Below are 19,971 nucleotides of genomic sequence, written 5' to 3' on the forward strand. Positions count from 1 at the left end.
TACTAGCGTTTATGCTTAGACTATTAAAGGAGTTATAAGTAGTAGCGGCGACACGAGCATAACATAGGACGAGTCTTAGGGTGCGGAACATACTACTAACCGCCGTCGTAAAGCCGCTAAGTAGGCTAAGGCTAAGAGGTTAAAGACCTTAGCCTCTAAGAAGATGTCTAGTCGCTTTAACTCTCTTATCGATGCCATCCTCCTTACCGGCGAGCGCTTAGTATAGCCTACAGCCGAAGACTTAATTAAACGGTTCGTATAGTCGAAGTCGAAGGTAGTAGAGGGGCTAAATGTTTAGTAGCGCTCTATAGTCGTAAAGGAGATAATAAGGTAGGGCATAGACGGCGTATAGTCGCCGGCGATTAAGGAGGTTTAGAAGGAGGCTATAGTCGAGGGCGTAGTTAATAAACTAAAGGAAGAACGGTCGTTTAGAAGAGCTAGAAGAAGGAAGAAATCGAGTGCGTCTAAAGGAAGTAAGGTCGATAATAACTTAGCTTCGTAGTAATTATAAGGGCTACTAAGGATTCGGGAGTCTAGCGTTAAAGTTGTCGTTTAAATCTATTAAGAATGCTATATAGCCCCACTTTTGGTAGCAGTTTATACTAAAACTAATGCTAAGAACATACACAATAGACTCGTACTATAAGAACGTCCCGATTGTTAAGCATCGGTTATAAACCGGTGCCCGTACTATAAAATTCGTTAATTATACCGTAGATTCGTGCTCGTCGTCCTTATTAACAACACTATCCCTTAACGCCTCTCGCTCTATTACAGTAACCTTCCCTAAGTCTAGGCCTTAGCGTTAAATTCTAGAATCTTATAGTTATTGCTTATGTCTTTAACACCGGATAACACAAGGTGTTGTTGTCGCATTAAGCTGATTTGTGGCTCATTTGAAAGCTAGCATTACGCTCTATAGTTCTTGTATACAACATTAACCCTTAATACTTAGTGTGCTAGCCCTGTGCAGCGATAAGTGCTTTAATCCTCCTTGGCATTAAATTAACCACTTCTAGCATAATGCGACGTAGCATAAGCTTCTACGCACGCGGCAATGCCTTAATTAATGCCTCCTTCTGCCTGTCCTTGTTTATAATGCTGTCGATGCGTAGATTAACCTCGTATATTAGCTTCTTTAGGTGCTACTATACGTACTCGATAGGGTTTATGTTAGGGCTATAAGGTAGCCAGCCGATGTGCAGCCAGATGTTGTTGTCGGCTATCTACTGCTACGTAAAATGCGTAGTGTACACCGGTGCGTTGTCCTGCTAGAAACACTAACCCTCGTACAGCGGCAAGAGCCCTTCCTCGAGAGTCTAGTAGTAAGAACGAGCTAAATAACCTCTACGAGGGCTGTCTTCGTCGCGTTGCATTACTACGCGTAGATAACCGAATGCCTAAGCCGTCTCTTTGCTAGTGCCCTTCTCGACTAAACACTCGTCTAAAAAGAGCTATTATGTCTAGTCCGTGTAACGGTGTACGAGTACCTACGTAAGGCGAATTCGAGCGTGCTCTTCGGTAAGCTCAGGGCGTCGTTTATAGCGCTAGTTAATAATACCGGCCTTCTCGAGGATCGTACGAAGGACCTTTGCGCTTAGATTCGAGCTATACGCGTTGCGCAGCTGTTTATACGTATATTTCGGGTATAATCTCGCGGTTCGAACGACGGATCTCGCGTCTCGTTCGGTATATTTGTTTGTTTGTTTGTTTGTTCCATTTACGTCCTTTCGGAGTCCAAGACTATGTAGGACGGCCTTGTAAGCAAGGCAGTAGATCTATTTACAATCAAATTCTTTCAGTATTCTTTGACCTTAGGGGAAACCCCGTGCCTAAGGCAAAATGCCAAAGGACTTTGAAAGCAGCGCAAAACAAAGGAACTCCAACGAGTGTCGTGTAGCCGGGGCTGCAGAATTTTCGTGCCAAGCTTTTTGCAGAATTTTCAGCGGATCCTTCCGCTTCGCACGCACGCACGCTGCAAATTCGAAACGCAGTGCAAAAGCAGTGCAAAATGCCGTGCAAAAGCAGTGCAAAATGCCGTGCAAAAGAGCAGCTGTCCAACTCGCTATCTTCTCTCGTCCTCAATATGCCTTTGTGGAATCGTATGCTGCCTTCTAGCGCATACAACTACGCAGGTTGATCGCAGAGTTATAGGTTCCACCAAGTCCTGTCTCTTTGAAGTGTTTCGGTTCGGATTTCGAGGAGGTGCGCGTATAGGGCAGAGTGGATTGCTTCTTCTTCTTCTTGTTTGTAGCGTTTGTAGCGTAGAGGGCGTTCGAATCGTGCTGTTGTTCTGTAGCTTGTGTTTCAATGGGAGGCGTACCTCCAGGTCGTGTTGTTGTTGTAAGGGAAGAGGGATCGACGGCCTCTCCAATCCTCCGGAGGAAACTTGGCTCTGCAACGACGGTATCGTCGCAGGTTCGTAGCCGGCACCACGTACAGGTGTTCCTCGTCGCCGACCTCTCGTTCGGTATAGGTGCGAGGGCGACCGCTACGAGGGAGGTTGTCGAAGGAGTTGCGTTTTGCGATACGTGCAAGAACGTGTTTAACGGTCGCGTATAGAAGGGCTTCGTTCGTAGCGATCGTAGTGTCGCCCTTACTAGCGCACGCGCGTCCCTAAAGCTAGCTTTTTTCGCTAAGCGATAGTTTAGTGTTACGTCTACGATTGTATAAAATCTGTGACAACGGGGTGCGTAGTGTGGCTATTAAGAGCGTATAGAAGAAGGTGTGCAAAAACGCGGTTTACGAGAAGGGCGCGCTAAGGCCTAGACTTAGGGCCTAGTACTATAGATGCTCTTAATATCTCGTCTACATATCCTCTACTATTACCTTACGCCGCAATGCTATCGAATTCCTTACCGCACGATCCTTATTAGCCGCCGTAGTAGCGTCCTCGAACGGCTAATAGTTCGTATAATCTTCTACTAGCTTAATAGGTAGTACGCTAGCACCGAAGTCTATAAGGATGTTGTAAAGAGCTACATAGGTATATACTAACTGCACCTACGTTGCTATATCGAAGGGTAGCGCTATCTCGAATATCCGGAAGCGTTTCTTAAGTACACCGAACGCCCTCTTAACGACGTTCCTTATAGACGAGTGCCTTAAATTAAACAACTCCTTCGCGTTCTGCGGCTTTATACTAACTAGATACTGCTCCCTTAGATAATACCGCACTCCGCGGTATAGCACTAGTGTTATTAGCGTGTTCGAGTAGCCGGCATTAGCGAGGTAATAACATCCTTTAGGCGCTCTAAAGCTATGCATTAAACGAGCACTAGTAAGCATACGACCGTCGTATGCTAAGCCTTCCTATCCGGCTAGTATAAACGTAAACCTTATCTTAAAGTCTACTACTACTAACACGTTCTACGACAGTGTTCCCTTACGATTGCGCTATAGTGCTTGCTTACTACGTACGTATGCGAAGACGTAAGAGCCGTCGAGCGCTCTAACGCACTTATCGAAGGCTAGCTAGTATTTGTAACCCTTGCTCTTTATAGCCTCGTAGTCCGTTGCCGCCGCCGGCTTAACTACTTGCTAATATATATAACAGACTACGTCTAGCACTTTATAGAGTACTACTCTAATAGTCGTCGGCGAATAGTAGAAGTCCTCTAAGGAGTCGCGATATCGATCGTTATGCGCTAGAACGTAAAGGAAGAGAATTAGCTTCTCTTAACGGTTAATTGTCCGGCACTTCGTAGTTATGTAAGGAGCTACTAGCTTATATAACCGCGCGAACGTACGCTAACTAAACCGCGTATATTAATATAGTCGCTTGTTGTTAAGTAGTAGGCCTACTATAAAGGCTCGCCCTTTATCGCTGTCCTTATACGTTGTTCGTACACCGACCGGCATAGTGTTCGTATAGCTCTCGAGCAATACTACTGCTAGACTAGCTACGACGACTACTCGATTCTACGTAACACGCCGCTTCTAGACCTTATCTATAGTATTGTATATATACTAACAACGCGACGACGACGCGAGCCACTTACGCTAACACCTGCTCCGGAGCAGGTGTCAGTTTGAGTGACTTCTTAATTAACGCTATATGCTCTGTATCTAATCGGAAGGGTCACTACACTACCGGCTGGCACTTACGAACCTTGCATTTAATCATACTAAATTACTACTCACTCCACTTACAATCTACTGGACGACATGGCTGATTAAAGCGACATTTAACTAACGGAGCAGATCGTCCGAGCGTTCAATTCACTTCAATCATCTACTGGACACTCCCTTAGTTCTAATCGCGTTGAGAGTGAGACTGAGCCGTATTCATGTGGTGGTGCACTGCCAATCGACAATCGACAATCCACGCGCGATACCCTGCGTGGGCCAGCGTGGGAGTCAAGGAATGAGGTTTCTCGCCCCATCTCACACCGCTTATTGTGTTGTGTCGTTGGCTTTGCTTCACCGCACTTCCCGCAAGTATACGTAGCTTTCAGCCCGGTATGCCGGTAGTTTTTATTCCTTTAGTTTCTAGGGCGCAGGCTTACCCCGACGTCGTGGGAGTCAGGGATCTTCTTTTCCTCTCCCTGGCGATCTGGATCTTTTCCTTCTTGCGATATATAGACCAAGAGGCCGTCCGTCGGTGGTGCGACCTGGAACAGCCGGAGTTGTCTTGTTTTGTTTTGTGTGTGAGAGAGAGTGTGGATCTTGCACCAGACGAAACACCCGCGTCCGGACGGACGACGACGATCGGACTTGACTTGAGGAGACGGATTCTGGTTCGAAACACGTCCGGAAGAAACTCCCCGGCAGGCTGGTGAAACGTGACAGGTGGGAGAAACATATACCTCGACGGAGAAGAAGAAGAAAAAACATCATTGAAGAGGTTGGACTTCTTTTACTACATTCACGCCGCATTCACACATTGAACGATGGACTCGGTAATGGACTCAACATTGGACTCCGCCACGATGGATTCCTCAGCGATGGACTCTTCCTCGATGGACTCCTGCGCGATGGACTCATCCATAACGGACTCCTCCGCATTGGACTCCTTCGCAATGGCCTCCGCAATGCCTTCCTCGACAATGGACTCCTCCTCAACAATGCCTTCCTCGACGATGAACTCCTCCTCGATAATGGACTCCTCCTCAACCATGGACTCCTCTCCAACAATGGACTCCTCCTCAACAATGGACTCCTCTCCAACGTCCTCCTCAACAACACCCTCCTCCCCTCCCACCCGCGCCACCCTCACCGGTCTCCCCGCCGAACTCCGCCTCCTAATCTTCTCCCACGCCATGTCCTCCTCAACCGTCCACATCCGGCCCTCCACTCCCTCCAAACCCCCCACCACCTCAATCTGGTCGATCCTGCACATCTCCCCCTCCCTCCGCGCCGAACTCCTCCCCCTCTTCTTCTCCGCCGTAACCTTCCACCTCCGCGAGGACCTCACCTCATCCAACCTGAAAACCTGGCTCGCCCTCCTCGACCCCCAACTCATCTCCTCAATCCGCAATCTAACCCTCCACGCCAAAAGAATCTGCACCGGACGCTGGCCCCAGTCCCCCGGATCGTACGTGCTACCCACCTACCTCCAATCTCCCCACGCTAAAACCTACCCTCCTCACAGCCCGACCACGACCTGCACGCGGACGACGTCCTACCACGCCGACAACCGCGCCGCGCAACTCGCCGATCTGGCGGAGATCAACGCGATGAGTCCCGGGAGTGGATACCGACCGAGTATGTTTTATAATTTCGCGCAGCAGTTGTGTTCGACGGGAGCCCCGACTTGTATGCGGAGGACGATGGAGGGGTTGAAAGAGCGGGGGTGTGAGGAGTGGTATTTGCGGGAAGGGGAGGGACTGACGGCGGAGAGGGTGGTGGAGTGGTGGGGGGCGATGAATCGGGATTATCTTGCGGTGGAGGAGGGGAGGGAGGTGTAGTCCGCGCCGGTATCGAGTCCATCATCCACTCGGCGGGAAGGCATGTTCCCATCTATAGCGAACCTCCAGGTCTTTTGCCAGCGGCTACCGCGCTTGTCCGAATTATCCCAACCAGGAACCGAACAACGAGGTCCACTTTAACCTTCCCTCCCATCTCTCTGCTATGTAACACGGCATCCCACGCCAACCATACCTTCCCACGGACATTTACATGAACCGCGGTTCTCACATGCACCTGGCCGCTTTCTTGAACGATGCATGCTGTGCTGCGAGCTCCCGAGTTGGCCGGATATGCTGTGTCACTGATGGGTCCCTCCTGGCGTGGTTTGGATCCGCATGGGAAGGTGCTGTGGTTGGAGAATATCATATCCATTAGACTTGTGTGTGGAGATGATGCTGTCGACTTGGCGGTCTATCGCTGTGGATAGATGGGTGGTGCTTCGACCTAGAAGAGGTTTGGCAAATAGAGCTGCAAGCGATCATAGGAGTAAAAAAAATGTTCTTAGCCTTTCCAATCTTTGTTGACTGCGCCTCTGCGATGGCACAGTGCGGAACTGCTCTTCATCACTGAGACGAGTATACTCCAGACTGAAATACCGGTGCGGATGGCTTGACAAGAATGTCAAACAACTATCAAGCCGGCCAAAACCCGCGCAAGTAGAATGGCGGGCACCTAGCCAGACCACCAAAATGTTGACTGCAACTTCGAACAGGCGTCAAACATGCCATATAGTCTTCCTGTAGGTCGGACTGCTATGGCCATTTTTGCTTGCCAAGTAAGCTTGATGTATGGCCAGATATATCACACCACTTCTCTCACGGCGTCGCAAACAGATTCGAAATCCCTCGCGGACCTCGCCGCTGTACGGCTTGGAATCAAGTGAACAACATTCCTACAGTGCATCGCGCCTGCGAACTGTAGACGGTCACGCTTTGTGTCTCCTGACATGGCTCGCTGCGAACACCGGCTCAGACATACGGGAGACGAAGTTGAGGGAAGACTCGGTTGGGAGAGATGTGTATATAACAGTGCCTGTGAGCGACTTGTTGGTCCCATCATCATCAACTCAAGCACAAGCACATACGACACACGCACATCGAACAAGTACACTCCACCAAGCAACAACTCAACACAAACCAGCCCTACCAAACAACCACACATCACCCAACCACCCCCACCCCAACCACAATGACCCTCCAACCCTTAACCCTCCTCACCTTAACCGGCCTCGCCGCACTACCAGTGAGCATCGTATACATGGTCACAGCCGACCACCGAACGTACGTGATGCTCGTCCTGCGTCCATTTCCATGGCCAATCCCTGACTATACGTGGATAGGTTTACGCATGGAACAATCGCATCCAACAATGTCGCGCAAAGATTCCGGCTGTTTGAACAACGAGCGAAGGACTCGATGCCCGGAGATGACGAGGCGCAAAGGGTTCGGGAGATGAGGAGGAGGAGGGAGGTGATTCGGGAGATGATGGCGATGGAGTTGATGTGATTTTGGAATGCTCTTTGTTCTGCGATCGAGATGGAGGAGTCCGGAGTTGAGTGATGACTGGGAGGACTGTGAGCAACGATGTCAATAATGAAACCGTCAAATCGGGAAGAATAAAACGTCCTCTCTTCTATCTTTCCATGCCCGGCCACGTCTGTTGATACATGCCTCTTCACCCCGAGATCCTACAACTCATCATGCATCACCGGCGCCGGTCGTCCACTATCTTTATGAAGGTCCACGCCGCTCTTCTTCCGCCACTTGTCCCACGTACTCCGAAACTCCTTCTCCATGCCGCTATCCATCTGATCCGGCAGGACCACCACATACTCCACATGCAGCGCGCCGTACAGATATCCGTCGTCCTTCTCGACTGCTCCCGACGCCCTCGCTCGTTCTTCATACTGCTCGCCGCCTCCTTTCCACACTGGCATTCCTTCGCCAGGAATCACGTCCACCGTCCCAGGCTGCACGACTTCGCCCTGCTTTCGCGATAGCTGCACCACATGACCGTCGAGATGGGTGAGATTCCTCGTCCAGTCGCCCATCCACGCTTCCCGTAGTGAGAGAACCTCTCTCCAAAAAAGATTCCGATCTTTCCGACGGAAGAATGTCCCATCTGTCCTATGCTTCTCATCGTCCGCGACTTTCGGCGTCTGCTCATGGATCGAAACCAGCAAGTCTCCCGCCGCCCAGTCGGGACTCTCATCTCCCTCATTCTCATACGCCACCCGCGCCCCTCTGGGCATCCCCTTCTCCACCGAAAGGTCAAACTGCTCTTGCGACCTCAACACCCTCTCACCATGACAGTGCGGACACTTATGTCTCACCGTGCTTCCCTTCCCACCACACGCATCGCACTGCATCTGCACTTGCTGGTAAATCCCCGGCATGAGCTGCTGTTTCTGAATAACCATCCCTTGCCCTCGACATTTCCCACACGTATCGCGCTCTCCGTCCGCCGAGCCGGAACCCTCGCACTTCTCACAGATGACCTGCTTCTCCACCGAAAACTCATGATCCGCGCCCGTGTAAAAGTCCCTCAACGGCGTGTCCACCCGCAACTCCATATTCGGTCCTCGACGCTGTCCAGAACCATGGAAATGTCCACCCCCACCGAAGAATTGACTAAACATGTCGAACGGGTTACGACCACCTCCACCCCCCGCTCCCCGCTCTTTATGTTGTTTAACGCCCTCCGCGCCATGGGCGTCATAAATCCGGCGGAGTTCTTTATCCGAGAGAGTTTCGTAGGCCTCGGAGACTTCGACGAATTTTTTGGCGGCGGTTTCATTGTTGGGGTTTTTGTCCGGGTGGTATTTTTTGGACAGGCGGCGGTAGGACTTTTTGAGGTCGCGTTCGGACGCGGATTTGTCGACGCCGAGGAGGGTGTAGTAGTCTTCGGCGGCGAGGGCGAGGAGGGGGAGGAGGCAGACGAGTGCCAGGACGGAGAAGAGGAGCATGGCGGTGGTGAAGGAGTGGTGGAATGAGTGAGTGGGAATGGGTGGGCGGATCTATTGGCGCATGTCCGGTGCTGGTGGTGAAGGGAGGGTCTATGATTGACGACTCATGGCGACGGCTAGGAGAAGAGTGGAATGGTGCAGGTCGTTGTAAAGAAGCAGTCGTAGAGATAGTGGAACATATGAATTATTGGCGGACCCCTGCCTCGAGGAGGCCTGACGCCAGCTGGCACGAACAGCCTAAATATCGTGACACGCGATTCTTACACCTCACCTCCTTGCGACTCTCATGCCATCCATTTCATTCACACATGCGAGAGCACGCGATACCACACTGCGCGCGTGTGTATATATGCCGTTTCGCATCAGCATTGTTCCGATCGAAGTCGTCGAGTACCTTACGTTCAATTTCTGCTGATACTTCAGCATGGCTTCGCTGGGATTTACCAGAGTCGCAATGCTTACGGACCATCGTCAATGCCCATCAGATCTGAGCAAGTCCGCCTTGGAGTCGATGCGACATGCATGGAGAGGCACAAATGAACTCCAGGGCTCGATCGACTTTCTGAATGCGGCAATGCGAGACACTTCCGATGACAAGAGGGCAAGGTGCCTGAACTCACCTTTCGGAACGTCCTTGATCGCCGCTATCAAGCCCACAATTCTCTTTTCAAAACGCTCTGGTGGCATGCAAGCAATATCGGCCGTTCACCGCTGCTGGTGTCAGCGTCCTAGTTGTCGAAGCCGCCCTCGATTGGGCATGAACTGGAGATGATGAACTGCTGCTCGCGTTGATCGGCCGGCCGGCCGCACGGCAAGGCTGACTATCCATCTCGAAGCATGGAGGGTTCTGTCCGACCACCATCCGCATCGCACATGTAGGTGGTCTTCATCTGGTCGAAGGTAGGCCATTTCTTTCGCCGTGCGCCGGTGTGAACGGTGCTATATTGCTTGCAGAGCTGCTTCATCCACTCCGTGGTCAGTCAAATAGAGCATCTGACGTTCGTCGAGAGATGAGAAGTCGTTTGATTGCTCACAATCCAATGCTCCAGTAGCATGTGCTAACTGCCGGAAGTTGAATCTAAGTCAACGTTCATAACCCTGGGACCGGTCGCATCCCTCACAGATTGCTGAATGAACCATTTCTGCAGATGCGATGCCTCGTTGCCGAGAATGCTCTATCTCACCGTCTCACTGAGTCCGATCGAGACTGTGCGGTGCCCCGAAGTCGCCGCAGCCAACAAACGAGTCTTCCGAACATTCAAGCGCAAGGCGAAACAGGAATTGGACGACCGCCGGCATCACATTCATACGTGGACGACCATGTGTTCCAGCAAAGTTCGTCTCACGACACAGCGAAGGGACCTGCAGTATTTTCACAGAATGGCCAAGTCGTTCTTCCCTTCACGAAAACCTCGGCTATCCTGACAGCGAAGAAGACGACTTGCTCGCGGACGACGGTTCCATGAGACACGATGTGTTGGAGGATCCCGTCAGCTCGTGAGGCATCTCTGTCGTTCACAAGCCTTCTCTACTAGAGGCTCCCACAGGAGGACCTTGGCTACGCTTTGTTCGCTTCCGGGGGCATGTTCATCATTCGGACCTGAGGAATTTATGGGACATACCTTCCGCAGGTCAGAGGCTATGTGCAGACCGGAAGCTTTCTTACCGGAATGGCGGCAGGCGGCAATGTCACACCGTTGATTTACGGTAATCGTCTGCTCGAACATCTTGCCGATGCTGAAGCGCGGGCGTGGCTTTCACCCCCAAGGTCAGGGGATTACACTGTCCTAGCGACGGTTCTTCTGTCGACCTGTGCCGGCTGAACGACACCATTCGCCAAGCTGAGGGTATTTTGCCGCAGCGACTGGCAATCCTCATGTTAAGCATTCAGACAGCGTTTCCTTTGAGAACTCAGCTGTCATCTCATCGTCCGAAAGCCAGCATTGATTCACCATCGTTCGACGCTCCCGTTTCGGTATCTAGGGCATATTTGTTGAGAAAGCTGGGCACTGGACCTTCAGGATCGAGCAGTAAATACACATCAAGCATACCGTTGTCGGAAGAGCTCAGCGCCGGCAAAGCGGGTCGAAGCTCGCTCGATACCCGTACAACCAGGGTTACGTCAGCAAAAAGCAAGTGGTTCGACTACAGCTTCCGGTTTCACCTCGGGTTGTCACCACTGCGACAGGTTCTGAGACTCTTGCCAACCTTTACAATTGTCGAACACACAGATGCGGTCTGGCCGACGAAGGTCTAGAACATCGGACCAGAACCGCAGATGCTCGGCCGAACTCTCCGACACTCCAATTCTTTGTCCTAGACTAAGAAGTTGCGCATATCCACATCGGACAACGAATCCCTCTCTTAAGACAAAGAAACACAATGCCGAGCGACTATCTCGACAACGTGGCCATTGTCGGTGCAGGTCTAGGCGTTCGTAGGCCCTGCACGTGCTTGAGTGGCAACATGTCTCGGCTTCTGACAAACTGAATAGGGATGTGCTTTGGCTCTAGACCTCACGCTCAGAGGCATAGCAGTCACTGTCTTTGAGGCTCGCCCGGAGGTATCCGGAGCCATACCATCGGGTGTCATTCTCACACCCAATGGGATTCGCGTATTGGACCATCTGGGAGTGCTGGATCGGATTCGTGATCGATGCTACGTGCCGGAGTATCGCATATTCATTGACGACGAAGATCGCATAACCAAAAAGGTACCCATCGACGACCAATATGGATACCGGAATCTTCGCATTTGGCGCGGTGTCCTCCTCGATGAAATGCGAAGCATGCTCAAAGAGCGATCGGTAGTTATTCAGCACAACTCACGATTCAATGGAGTCGTTTCGGACAGTGACAACGGAGTTACATTCCTCATCAACGAGAATATCCATCATGCCTCGCTTTTGATAGGATCAGACGGTATCTACAGCACAGTCCGCCGCCACGTGGCGCCTGATACAGCTCCAGAGTACACCGGCCTCATTGGTATCCTCGGCCACATCAAGCGTTCGTCGGTTGAGTGGCCGTATGAAGAGTATCCTAAGAACGCCACAATCCAAAGCAAACCCGGCGCCATCTTCTGGATAGCTGAGGATCCTGCGGGCGAGGAGCTCATGATCGGAAAACAAGTCAACTTCCCGGAACAATCGAGGGAGGAGCTCGATCGACTCCAAGCAGATCCCGGACGACTGACCGAGTTCTACCTCCAAGACTATAACGACTACGGGCCGACTGCAAAGAAAATCATCGATAGTGTCTGCGCCAGTAAAGAACGACTCTACGCCTGGCCGTTCATGAAAATGCCCAAGCTGCCTCACTGGTACAGCGAAACCGGTCGGATCATCCTCGTTGGCGACTCCGTGCATGCTCTGCCACCATCTAGTGGACAAGGAGTGAACCAAGCATTGGAAGATGTCTACTCTTTGACCTTGCTTCTCGCCGGATCGCGCGATGAGAGAGGCAAAGAGACAGCAGATTCGCAGCGAGCAGATCACCTAGCAGCTCTCACGTTTTGGCAGCGGATGAGACAGGTTCGAATTGATGCAGTATTTGACTGGACAGTCAACGGATCGAACGTCAGCCGACTACCAGAAGCAGAACGGCAGAAGATCATGGCCGAAGGCAAAGTCAAAGAAGCCCAAGGTGACGACATGGGATGGCTGTACAGACCCGTATTGGACGATGCTATTCACAACTGGCTGAAGAACAGATCTTGATCATAAAAACGTAATGACATTTCAATTTGGTATGTACAAGAATGGAAGCGACCGTGTCGGCGTAAAAGCGTCCTTCTACTGTCCCGCGTTTGCGTGGATGGTAGGATTGCCCTTCGGCTTCAGGACGTTGACAGCGAACTGGCCGTCATTCGCATAGTTTCCCGGGCCGGCGTAGTTGCAGACGGTGAACCACGGGGGAACATTGCTGCCCACGTTCGCCAATCCGTTGGGGCAGCCGATAGTGGCACAGCCGATTCTGCCTGTGCTCTTCCAGACGATCTGAGAGAAGTGACCCTGTAGAGATGCATTAGCGGATGTTATGATCGGCGACCAAGTGGTGGTGACATACCCAGCTGCCGAAGTTGGAGAAGTCCGTCTTCTGCTGTCCGTATTGGTTGTAGTTGTTGACTTCGCTGTTGTAGAAGAGGTCGCTGATCACATAGCCGATGTTTGTGTATGGAATCCCAGCAGCGATGTTCTGGCCATAGCCACCACCGCCTGCGGTACTGTGGAATGTTAGTTGAGATGCGGCTGGCCATCAGATCGAAGGTTACTTACGTGTTGTGCTTGTACTGGCAAGTCTTTGCGGTGTCCCTCGCGATTGTCTCAAGGTTGGTGTCCCAGACCAAGGCCGGAGAGGAGTGGTTGGCGCGGTGGAGATTGTGGTGGTAAAGGACAGCGTCCTTGTATGAGTAGCCCACTGGAGCGCGCTCCTCCAACTCGGCGGTTGGCATGCAGGATGCGACTGTTGCGAGAGCAAGCGTGGCAAAGGTAGAGAAGAACATGTTGTTTTCGAGTTCTTGTGGTGATGAAAATTGGTGGATTGTGCTCTCAATGAATCGAGGATCTTTCCCGCAGTTCAAGTACTTTGTCGTCCAGACGCAATTTGTCACTCCGGTCGAGATGTATTGTGCGGTGATAGGGAGTCAAAGGATGTGTGGGGTATGTTTAGAACAAAGGATGACTTGCTGATTGAGGGAGGCGGTGGAAGTTCCAACCGCTGTGGCGGACGACATCGTTCTTATATGTCTGCAACCAGCCTACTTGGGATAGACATGGCGCTTGTGAGGGACTACTTCCGGAGCCCTCGTTGCAAAATGAAAGCCATATTTTCGCCGCTGACATGAGTGTGAAGCCGTTGAAACGAGGATCGTAGCGTGTACCATTCTTTGACCTAGAGACCAGGACCTGTCGACGTACGCACATGCTCGGTGTCAACGTTTTTGTGAAGAAGGTCAGGGTTACGCGAGTGCTTCTGGACCTTGTGGAGTTCGTGGTGGACGTGAAACACTCAGGGTGCTCCCCAAGTTTCCTGGTTTCAAGTTGACATCTTTCAGGTTGGTATAGCCGATCTATTCTTTGTTGTCCGGCAGGTCGACGACCCGGTTTGCGCAGGCGATGCTGATATCGATGCGCTCGAAGGAGCTGTGATCTCAGTCAATTGATCTGCTCTGCGAGCGAGAAAACTTCAAGACATTCCTGCTATCGGAAGGAGAAATTGAAAGCACAATGCCCACCGGCATTGCCGTCGGAGATCGGAGAGAATGTCCGGCGGGGAGTGCCAGTGGTGTATTCAAGTTTTGGGTGGACCAAGTGAAGTCGGAACTATCGAGCGGAGAAAGTCTCAGTGTGCACCGTCGTGGTTGGATTGACAAACGTGGCGCCATTGACCGACAACGTGTCTCAGTTGGGGGCCAATCCGAGAGAAGTCGGTCAAATTTACACTTCCCGCCATCTTGGTCAGTAAATGCCCTTAGAGGGATGGAGCACCGTGGTTGGGCGGAACTGTTGAATATTGAACACGTGTTCAGGTCCGACATCGGTACTATATCTGTATTTAGTTAAGGCCATGGCCCACCACGTAGATAAACAATCTATAGCTTATGACTTTTAATAGGTTATAAGCCCGGGTGAGCGTTTATACGTAATACAACATTACTATTCCTCTCCTTAAACTACCGCATTAGTCGCAATGCTTAGCTAAACGAAGTCGCAGAATACGAAGTAACGACTTTATATTAATTATAGTTAATAACTAAACAGTAATGCTATATACACAAAAGGGATTAATTTATCCTTAAACAATTTAAATTAATTTGCCTAAAGGGCTAGACCTACATAACTTAAATTAAAGCATAGTCTATTAATTAGTAGTTAATAACCTATACCGTAAGCGGTAATTAAATCCCTAAGGGGTTAACTTCGATAGTTGTTTAATTTTAAAGGTATAACGCTACCTAATTCTCTAATGTTATATTAACGTCTCTTATATACGGCAACTTACTATTACTTTTTAACTCGTTACAAACGACGATTAAAGGTAGTACGCTACTAATTTTTTAATCGTTATATCTATACCTACGGCAAAAGGACTAAAACCCGGCTAAACGTAAGAAGAATACGAAGCGGTTAAACGCTAGAACGCCGATAGAGTCGCGCTATACCGCTATGGTCGGTACGAACCTATAGACTATTAAGTTAAGAATAGGAAAGAAAAAGACCGAACCTACTATTATTAGCGAAGGACTCGTAGTAATGCTAAATAAAAATACCGCTTAATAACTATAAAGCGAAGGGGTATAAGGCGATAAGAATTCTATATACCTACTAAAAAATCTAAAATCTAAGCGCCGTACCGAGGCTATAAATACTTTAACTACCGATCTTCCTTAAAAGGACATAACATCTACGGACGCTATATAAACTATATCCTTATTAGACTTAGACTCTAATAGTAACGTTAAAGAAGAAACTAGCGGAACACTCCTCGCTAAACCCGGCGCCGAACCTAGCGATCTAAGCGATAGTAGCGACGCCGACAATATACTAAACTCCGATCTACTCCCTAAGGGAGTAAGAAGGTCTACCTCGACCTTTTCCGACATACGACCGCGTAATAGACGCGTAATAACAATAATAGCGCCTACCTTAAGAGTAGTCGCTAAGCGAATTACTCGCTACTCGCTAGAATAGCGAAAAGTATAAAAGGACATCTACGGAGACGGTAAAGTTTTCGATATAGTTCCTCTCCTCGAGGGACTAGAAAATTAGTCGTCCTTCTACGACGACTATCGAAATATAGTAAAGCGTATAGGAATAGTTAAATTCTTTAATATAGGACTACGAGTGCCCCTACTAAACGAGCCTTATATTAAAGGCATAGCTCTAATTCTCCCCGAGAATGTAGACGATATTAATAAATATAACGACTATATAATCGCACTAGCCGAGTACGAAAAGGTTAACGAAGTACTCTACGGCTACATCGTATCGCGATGTATAAAGCGCCTCTCCGATAAGGTTAAAAACCTCCTAATAGTTAAGGCGGTGCTTATAGTCCTTAAATTAGACTATATACCCTCGGGCGCGTTTATAATAATTCTTAAGTATCGCGAGATATAGGCGTTAACTCTCGACTCCGTCGCCGACTACTTAACATTCGTTCTCGAATTTAATTAACTAATCGAGGAGTATAATCGACTACTATATACCGCGTAGTATAACGAAGCGTACAAAATCCTTCTATTTACCTCTACTCTTAGACTAACCTTCGCCGACTAGATAGATATAGTTACCTAGACATATAGCATCGCTAGTACTAGTACCGGTAGCGACCTTACCTTTAGTAAACTCGAAGGTCGCGCCTAAGCTAAATACTTCTCGATATAAAGTTAAGGCGAAATTAGTATAGCGTACGTAGTACGCCTATAGAGGTTTAACCTCTAGAAGAGAAAGCGCGACGGACTAAGGCTACCGCGTACGTCGCATATTACGCCCGATTATAATACGGCAAAACCGCATCTAAGTAGTTAATTAAAGGGTAACTTTAACGTACCCTATTTAATTTATAATAGGAACGGCACTCCCTCGTATACTAACGGGGCGTATTTTAGTTAATTTCCTTACCTTCTAAATAAGAAAGACTTAGGCCGGCTAGACAAGCGTTAGCGCATAGAGCGACCCTCTCGCCCGCCTTCTAATTAAATAAGAAAAGGTAGAATATACCTAGCTAGTATTACCGATAATGTCTCTAACGACGACGACGATAAGGAGCAAATTAGGAAGGACAAACCCGCTATAAGAATAATGTCCGGCCTATCTAAGGCGGGAATATACATATTCTTAGCGAATAAGGGCACCTCTCCTACCCTATTAGAATAACTAGCTAGAGCACGCCGTAGTCTAAACAAGCTCCGTATCTAAGCCTTTACCGCGATTAAACTAAATACCTTACGCGCATAAGTCGAAGACGTAGACCTTAGTTAATTAGACTAGGTAATTAATTTAGGCTGTTTAATATACGTCTACTACTAGCGCGAGATGTTTAAAACATATAAGCCCTTTAAACGTAAGATCGAGATAGAAGGCTACGGAACTAGCTTCTTTACTATCGGTAGAGGTACGGTAGAACTTACCGTACAACAGCTAGATAGTACGCAAATAATCGCGCTATAAGGCGTGCTCTACGTCCCTTAAATGTCCGTTAATCTACTATCCGTCGCTATAATTTATAAAGGCGGTGCGAAGTACAAATTAGATGCCGGTTAGTATAAGTTCTACGACAGACAGACTAAACGAACGATTATAACCGGAACATAGCTCGGGAATCTATAGAAATTAGACGTCTCCGCAAAATTATTGTTTTATAATTAGTACGATAGCCCTAAGGGCTACGCCGCTTAAGTACTAAATAGACGAATTCCTCTCCGACAATTATTCTTTATAAGCCGATTAACGAAGAAACTCCCTCTCCGTATCTAGCATTAACGCTTTAGTTACCTTAATCTCCCCGCTCTTCGAAAACTCCTTACGAAGAGCGACATTTAGTACTACGATAAAGACTTTAATTGCTCTACCTATATCCGCGGTAAAGGTGTACGTACATTCCTTAAAACGAAACCGTTACGAGACGAAGAGCGACTAGGACTCGTCTATATAGACCTCTATATGTAAGGGTCTGAACCGAAGTTGCGCACAAAGGTCCAGATCCGAATGTATGAAATTCTAAAGCTACCGAAAAGAAGATCTATCTAGAACAAAGGAACGTCGAGTATAAGCTGTGTGTGCGCGTAGCGTCGCTTAGCGCATACGTGGCCTTCCAGTCGGCCGAAAGGAAGCTTGTTCCCGATTCGGCCTAGTGGATTTCTGAACCGGCGTTCGTCCGTTGGGCGTTGGCCTAGGCATCGGCACAGCCGATGCAGCCTCAGGCACCAGCCTCTGACACTATAGACCTATACGAAGCTTAAAAGATACTAGCTACCGGTTATTCTCGAAATTAGGCGAGTTGTACTACCTTATACTAGTCGATAATTTAACTCGCTACACCTAGATATACACCTACAAGTTAAAAGAAGGCCCTAAAATTAGTAACTACATTAAGTATTTTATTAAGAAGGCCGAGAGAAAAACTAGTAGCCGCGTTAAAACATTCCGTAGTAATATAGGTCTAGAGTTTATACTAGTCCTTAAATCTCTTAAAAAATCGTACGGAATCTTATTTAAAGGGACAGCGCCCTACTAAGCTAATTAAAATAGAGTCGCCGAACGACGACACCGTTAAATCTAGGACATTATTCGATGCGTAAAGATCGATTTAGACGTATAAGTCGCGCTCTAGCCTAAACTAGTACGAGTAGCGGTATTCCTAATTAATCGAAGGCTATTAATTACTCTAAATAGAAGCACCCCTCTCGAGAAGTTTATAGGTCGATAATACGACCTATCCTAGATAAGACGACTTAGCTATTACGTATACAAACTTGTACCTAAGCGTAAGTTCCCGAAGAAGTAGGATAACCGCGTATAAGTACGCGTCCTCGTCGGCTACGAAGGTACGAATCTCTACCGACTCTAGAACCCGTATAACGGCGTAATCGAACGCGCAAAGGAAGTAATCTTTAATAAGGACACTATAATCGATTATAAAGAAATTAAGGTTATTTACCCGATAATAAGTACGAACACCGCCGTAGTTATAATAGCGGACGAGATAATGCCTACTCGCTTCGAAACTAGCGATAAATACGGCGACCTTCTAAGCTTTAACGAACTTACTAGTTACCTACCTAAGTAGGAGAATAAGTAAGGCTAGTTAGGCAACACCGTTACTAAAATCCGTTGAAGAGATAGTAAGAAACTCGGGTCCTAGGGACTAGGATTTACTCGATAGGCTTTAGGCTTTAAAGGCTACTTATAAAGGGTACAGTTAAGAATAGAGTAGCAGTATAAATCACTTTAGAATAGACTCGATTCGATACTCTCTTAGAAGGAGGAGATTCTACGTATCCTTATACCTTAGGCGCAATCTAGCTTAAACGAGCCTAAAAGGCCTTAGTAGGGGTGCATATACCGCTAAGGTAGGGGATTAGATACCGATTATCGGTATTTGGCGGAGGCAGATGTAATATAGCCCCCCTCCTTGCGTAGAGCATCGCGCTCTAAACGGTTTTACCTCGAGTAAATTCTTTTTAGTATTCGCTAAGTTTAATAGCCTAAGGCCTTAATCGGGGTCTACCGCGGCTTTAAAACCTAGGCTCGGATCCCTTGAATTCTTCTCTTCTTTAACAACCTTGTACAGACTTAGTAAGTATAACTTAACCCTATCCGATAGCTAAACAGGTCTAAAAGTGCCCCCCTAAGGGGCATTTGTAGCCTATATAGTGCTAACGTAGCGTTTAGTTCCCTTCTAGCCCTATCTTCTACCGGACGACCGCGAATTTTATCGAAGAACCGCTATTCTTACTAAACGACCCTATCCGCGACCGAACGAGCCTATTATAATGTAACCCGCCTCTATCGCGACCTAACGTAAGCAATTCGCTACTAACGGCATCTTTAAGGGCAATCCGTACGTTAACTACCTTAATAAGCCCTTAAATAAGGCCGATTTAGCCTAGTTCTACCTCTTTACGCGCGAATCGCCGGATAAGTAGGCAACTAATAATAAGGACGAATATTACCTAAAGTGTTATAATTGCTCTAACCGCGATTGTTTCTAGGTATATATATAGGGTTAAAAAGAGGGCTTTCGGGGGCTAATATAGTTAAAAGATGCCGGAACTAGTTAAAGGTAACATTACGAGGGCTAATGCGCTCCGTAAGGCCGCTATTACCGCCGATAGTACCGAAGCGATAGCTACGGCGGCTTGTTCGGCCTATAAGGCAGTCTACGTACGCATTTAGGGGTATATATAGTTAGTTTAGGTCTATTTAGCTCCGTTAACCCCCTTTTAGGCGCTTTAACTCCTTTACCGGTGCTAACGGCCTCTATCTATACTAAGGCAAGGCCGAATTCGACTAGAAGGGACTGCTTATACTTAGAAAGCGCAAGAAGTTGCTCGCTAAGGAGGCTATAAAGCGAAAGAGGGAGCTTATAAGT

The 19,971-nt window shown here is 48.5% G+C and overlaps 6 protein-coding genes across 6 annotated transcripts; 3 read left to right on the forward strand and 3 right to left on the reverse strand.

Annotated features, from left to right (window-relative positions):
- Positions 1-4,867: 4,867 nt before the first annotated feature.
- Positions 4,868-5,464, reverse strand: MYCGRDRAFT_109706 (uncharacterized protein; the record flags this gene model as incomplete). Its single annotated transcript, XM_003851942.1, has 1 exon — positions 4,868-5,464. One exon carries the CDS (start codon positions 5,462-5,464, stop codon positions 4,868-4,870), a length of 597 nt encoding a protein of 198 aa, XP_003851990.1.
- Positions 5,465-6,982: 1,518 nt separating this feature from the next.
- On the forward strand, positions 6,983-7,550 carry MYCGRDRAFT_104710 (uncharacterized protein; the record flags this gene model as incomplete). Its single annotated transcript, XM_003851290.1, has 2 exons — positions 6,983-7,190; positions 7,250-7,550. Coding segments are annotated over 2 exons (265 nt in total), but the record flags the coding sequence as incomplete, so codon positions are not given.
- A 47-nt stretch (positions 7,551-7,597) lies between these two features.
- HSP (DNA J-class molecular chaperone) lies at positions 7,598-8,984 on the reverse strand (the record flags this gene model as incomplete). The annotated part of the gene is made up of 1 exon (XM_003851941.1): positions 7,598-8,984. The coding sequence occupies one exon, from the start codon at positions 8,873-8,875 to the stop codon at positions 7,598-7,600; it is 1,278 nt and encodes a 425-aa protein (XP_003851989.1).
- A 315-nt stretch (positions 8,985-9,299) lies between these two features.
- Positions 9,300-10,698, forward strand: MYCGRDRAFT_109708 (uncharacterized protein; the record flags this gene model as incomplete). The annotated part of the gene is made up of 3 exons (XM_003851291.1): positions 9,300-9,481; positions 10,024-10,210; positions 10,507-10,698. The coding sequence occupies 3 exons, from the start codon at positions 9,300-9,302 to the stop codon at positions 10,696-10,698; spliced, it is 561 nt and encodes a 186-aa protein (XP_003851339.1).
- Positions 10,699-11,073: 375 nt separating this feature from the next.
- Positions 11,074-12,593, forward strand: MYCGRDRAFT_72725 (uncharacterized protein; the record flags this gene model as incomplete). Its single annotated transcript, XM_003851292.1, has 2 exons — positions 11,074-11,308; positions 11,370-12,593. 2 exons carry the CDS (start codon positions 11,258-11,260, stop codon positions 12,591-12,593), a joined length of 1,275 nt encoding a protein of 424 aa, XP_003851340.1.
- On the reverse strand, positions 12,591-13,567 carry MYCGRDRAFT_109710 (uncharacterized protein; the record flags this gene model as incomplete). Its single annotated transcript, XM_003851940.1, has 3 exons — positions 12,591-12,887; positions 12,943-13,099; positions 13,152-13,567. The coding sequence occupies 3 exons, from the start codon at positions 13,376-13,378 to the stop codon at positions 12,669-12,671; spliced, it is 603 nt and encodes a 200-aa protein (XP_003851988.1).
- Positions 13,568-19,971: the final 6,404 nt, after the last annotated feature.

The sequence above is a fragment of the Zymoseptoria tritici genome, chromosome 6 (assembly GCF_000219625.1).
Source record: "Zymoseptoria tritici IPO323 chromosome 6, whole genome shotgun sequence".
Classification (NCBI taxonomy): domain Eukaryota; kingdom Fungi; phylum Ascomycota; class Dothideomycetes; order Mycosphaerellales; family Mycosphaerellaceae; genus Zymoseptoria; species Zymoseptoria tritici.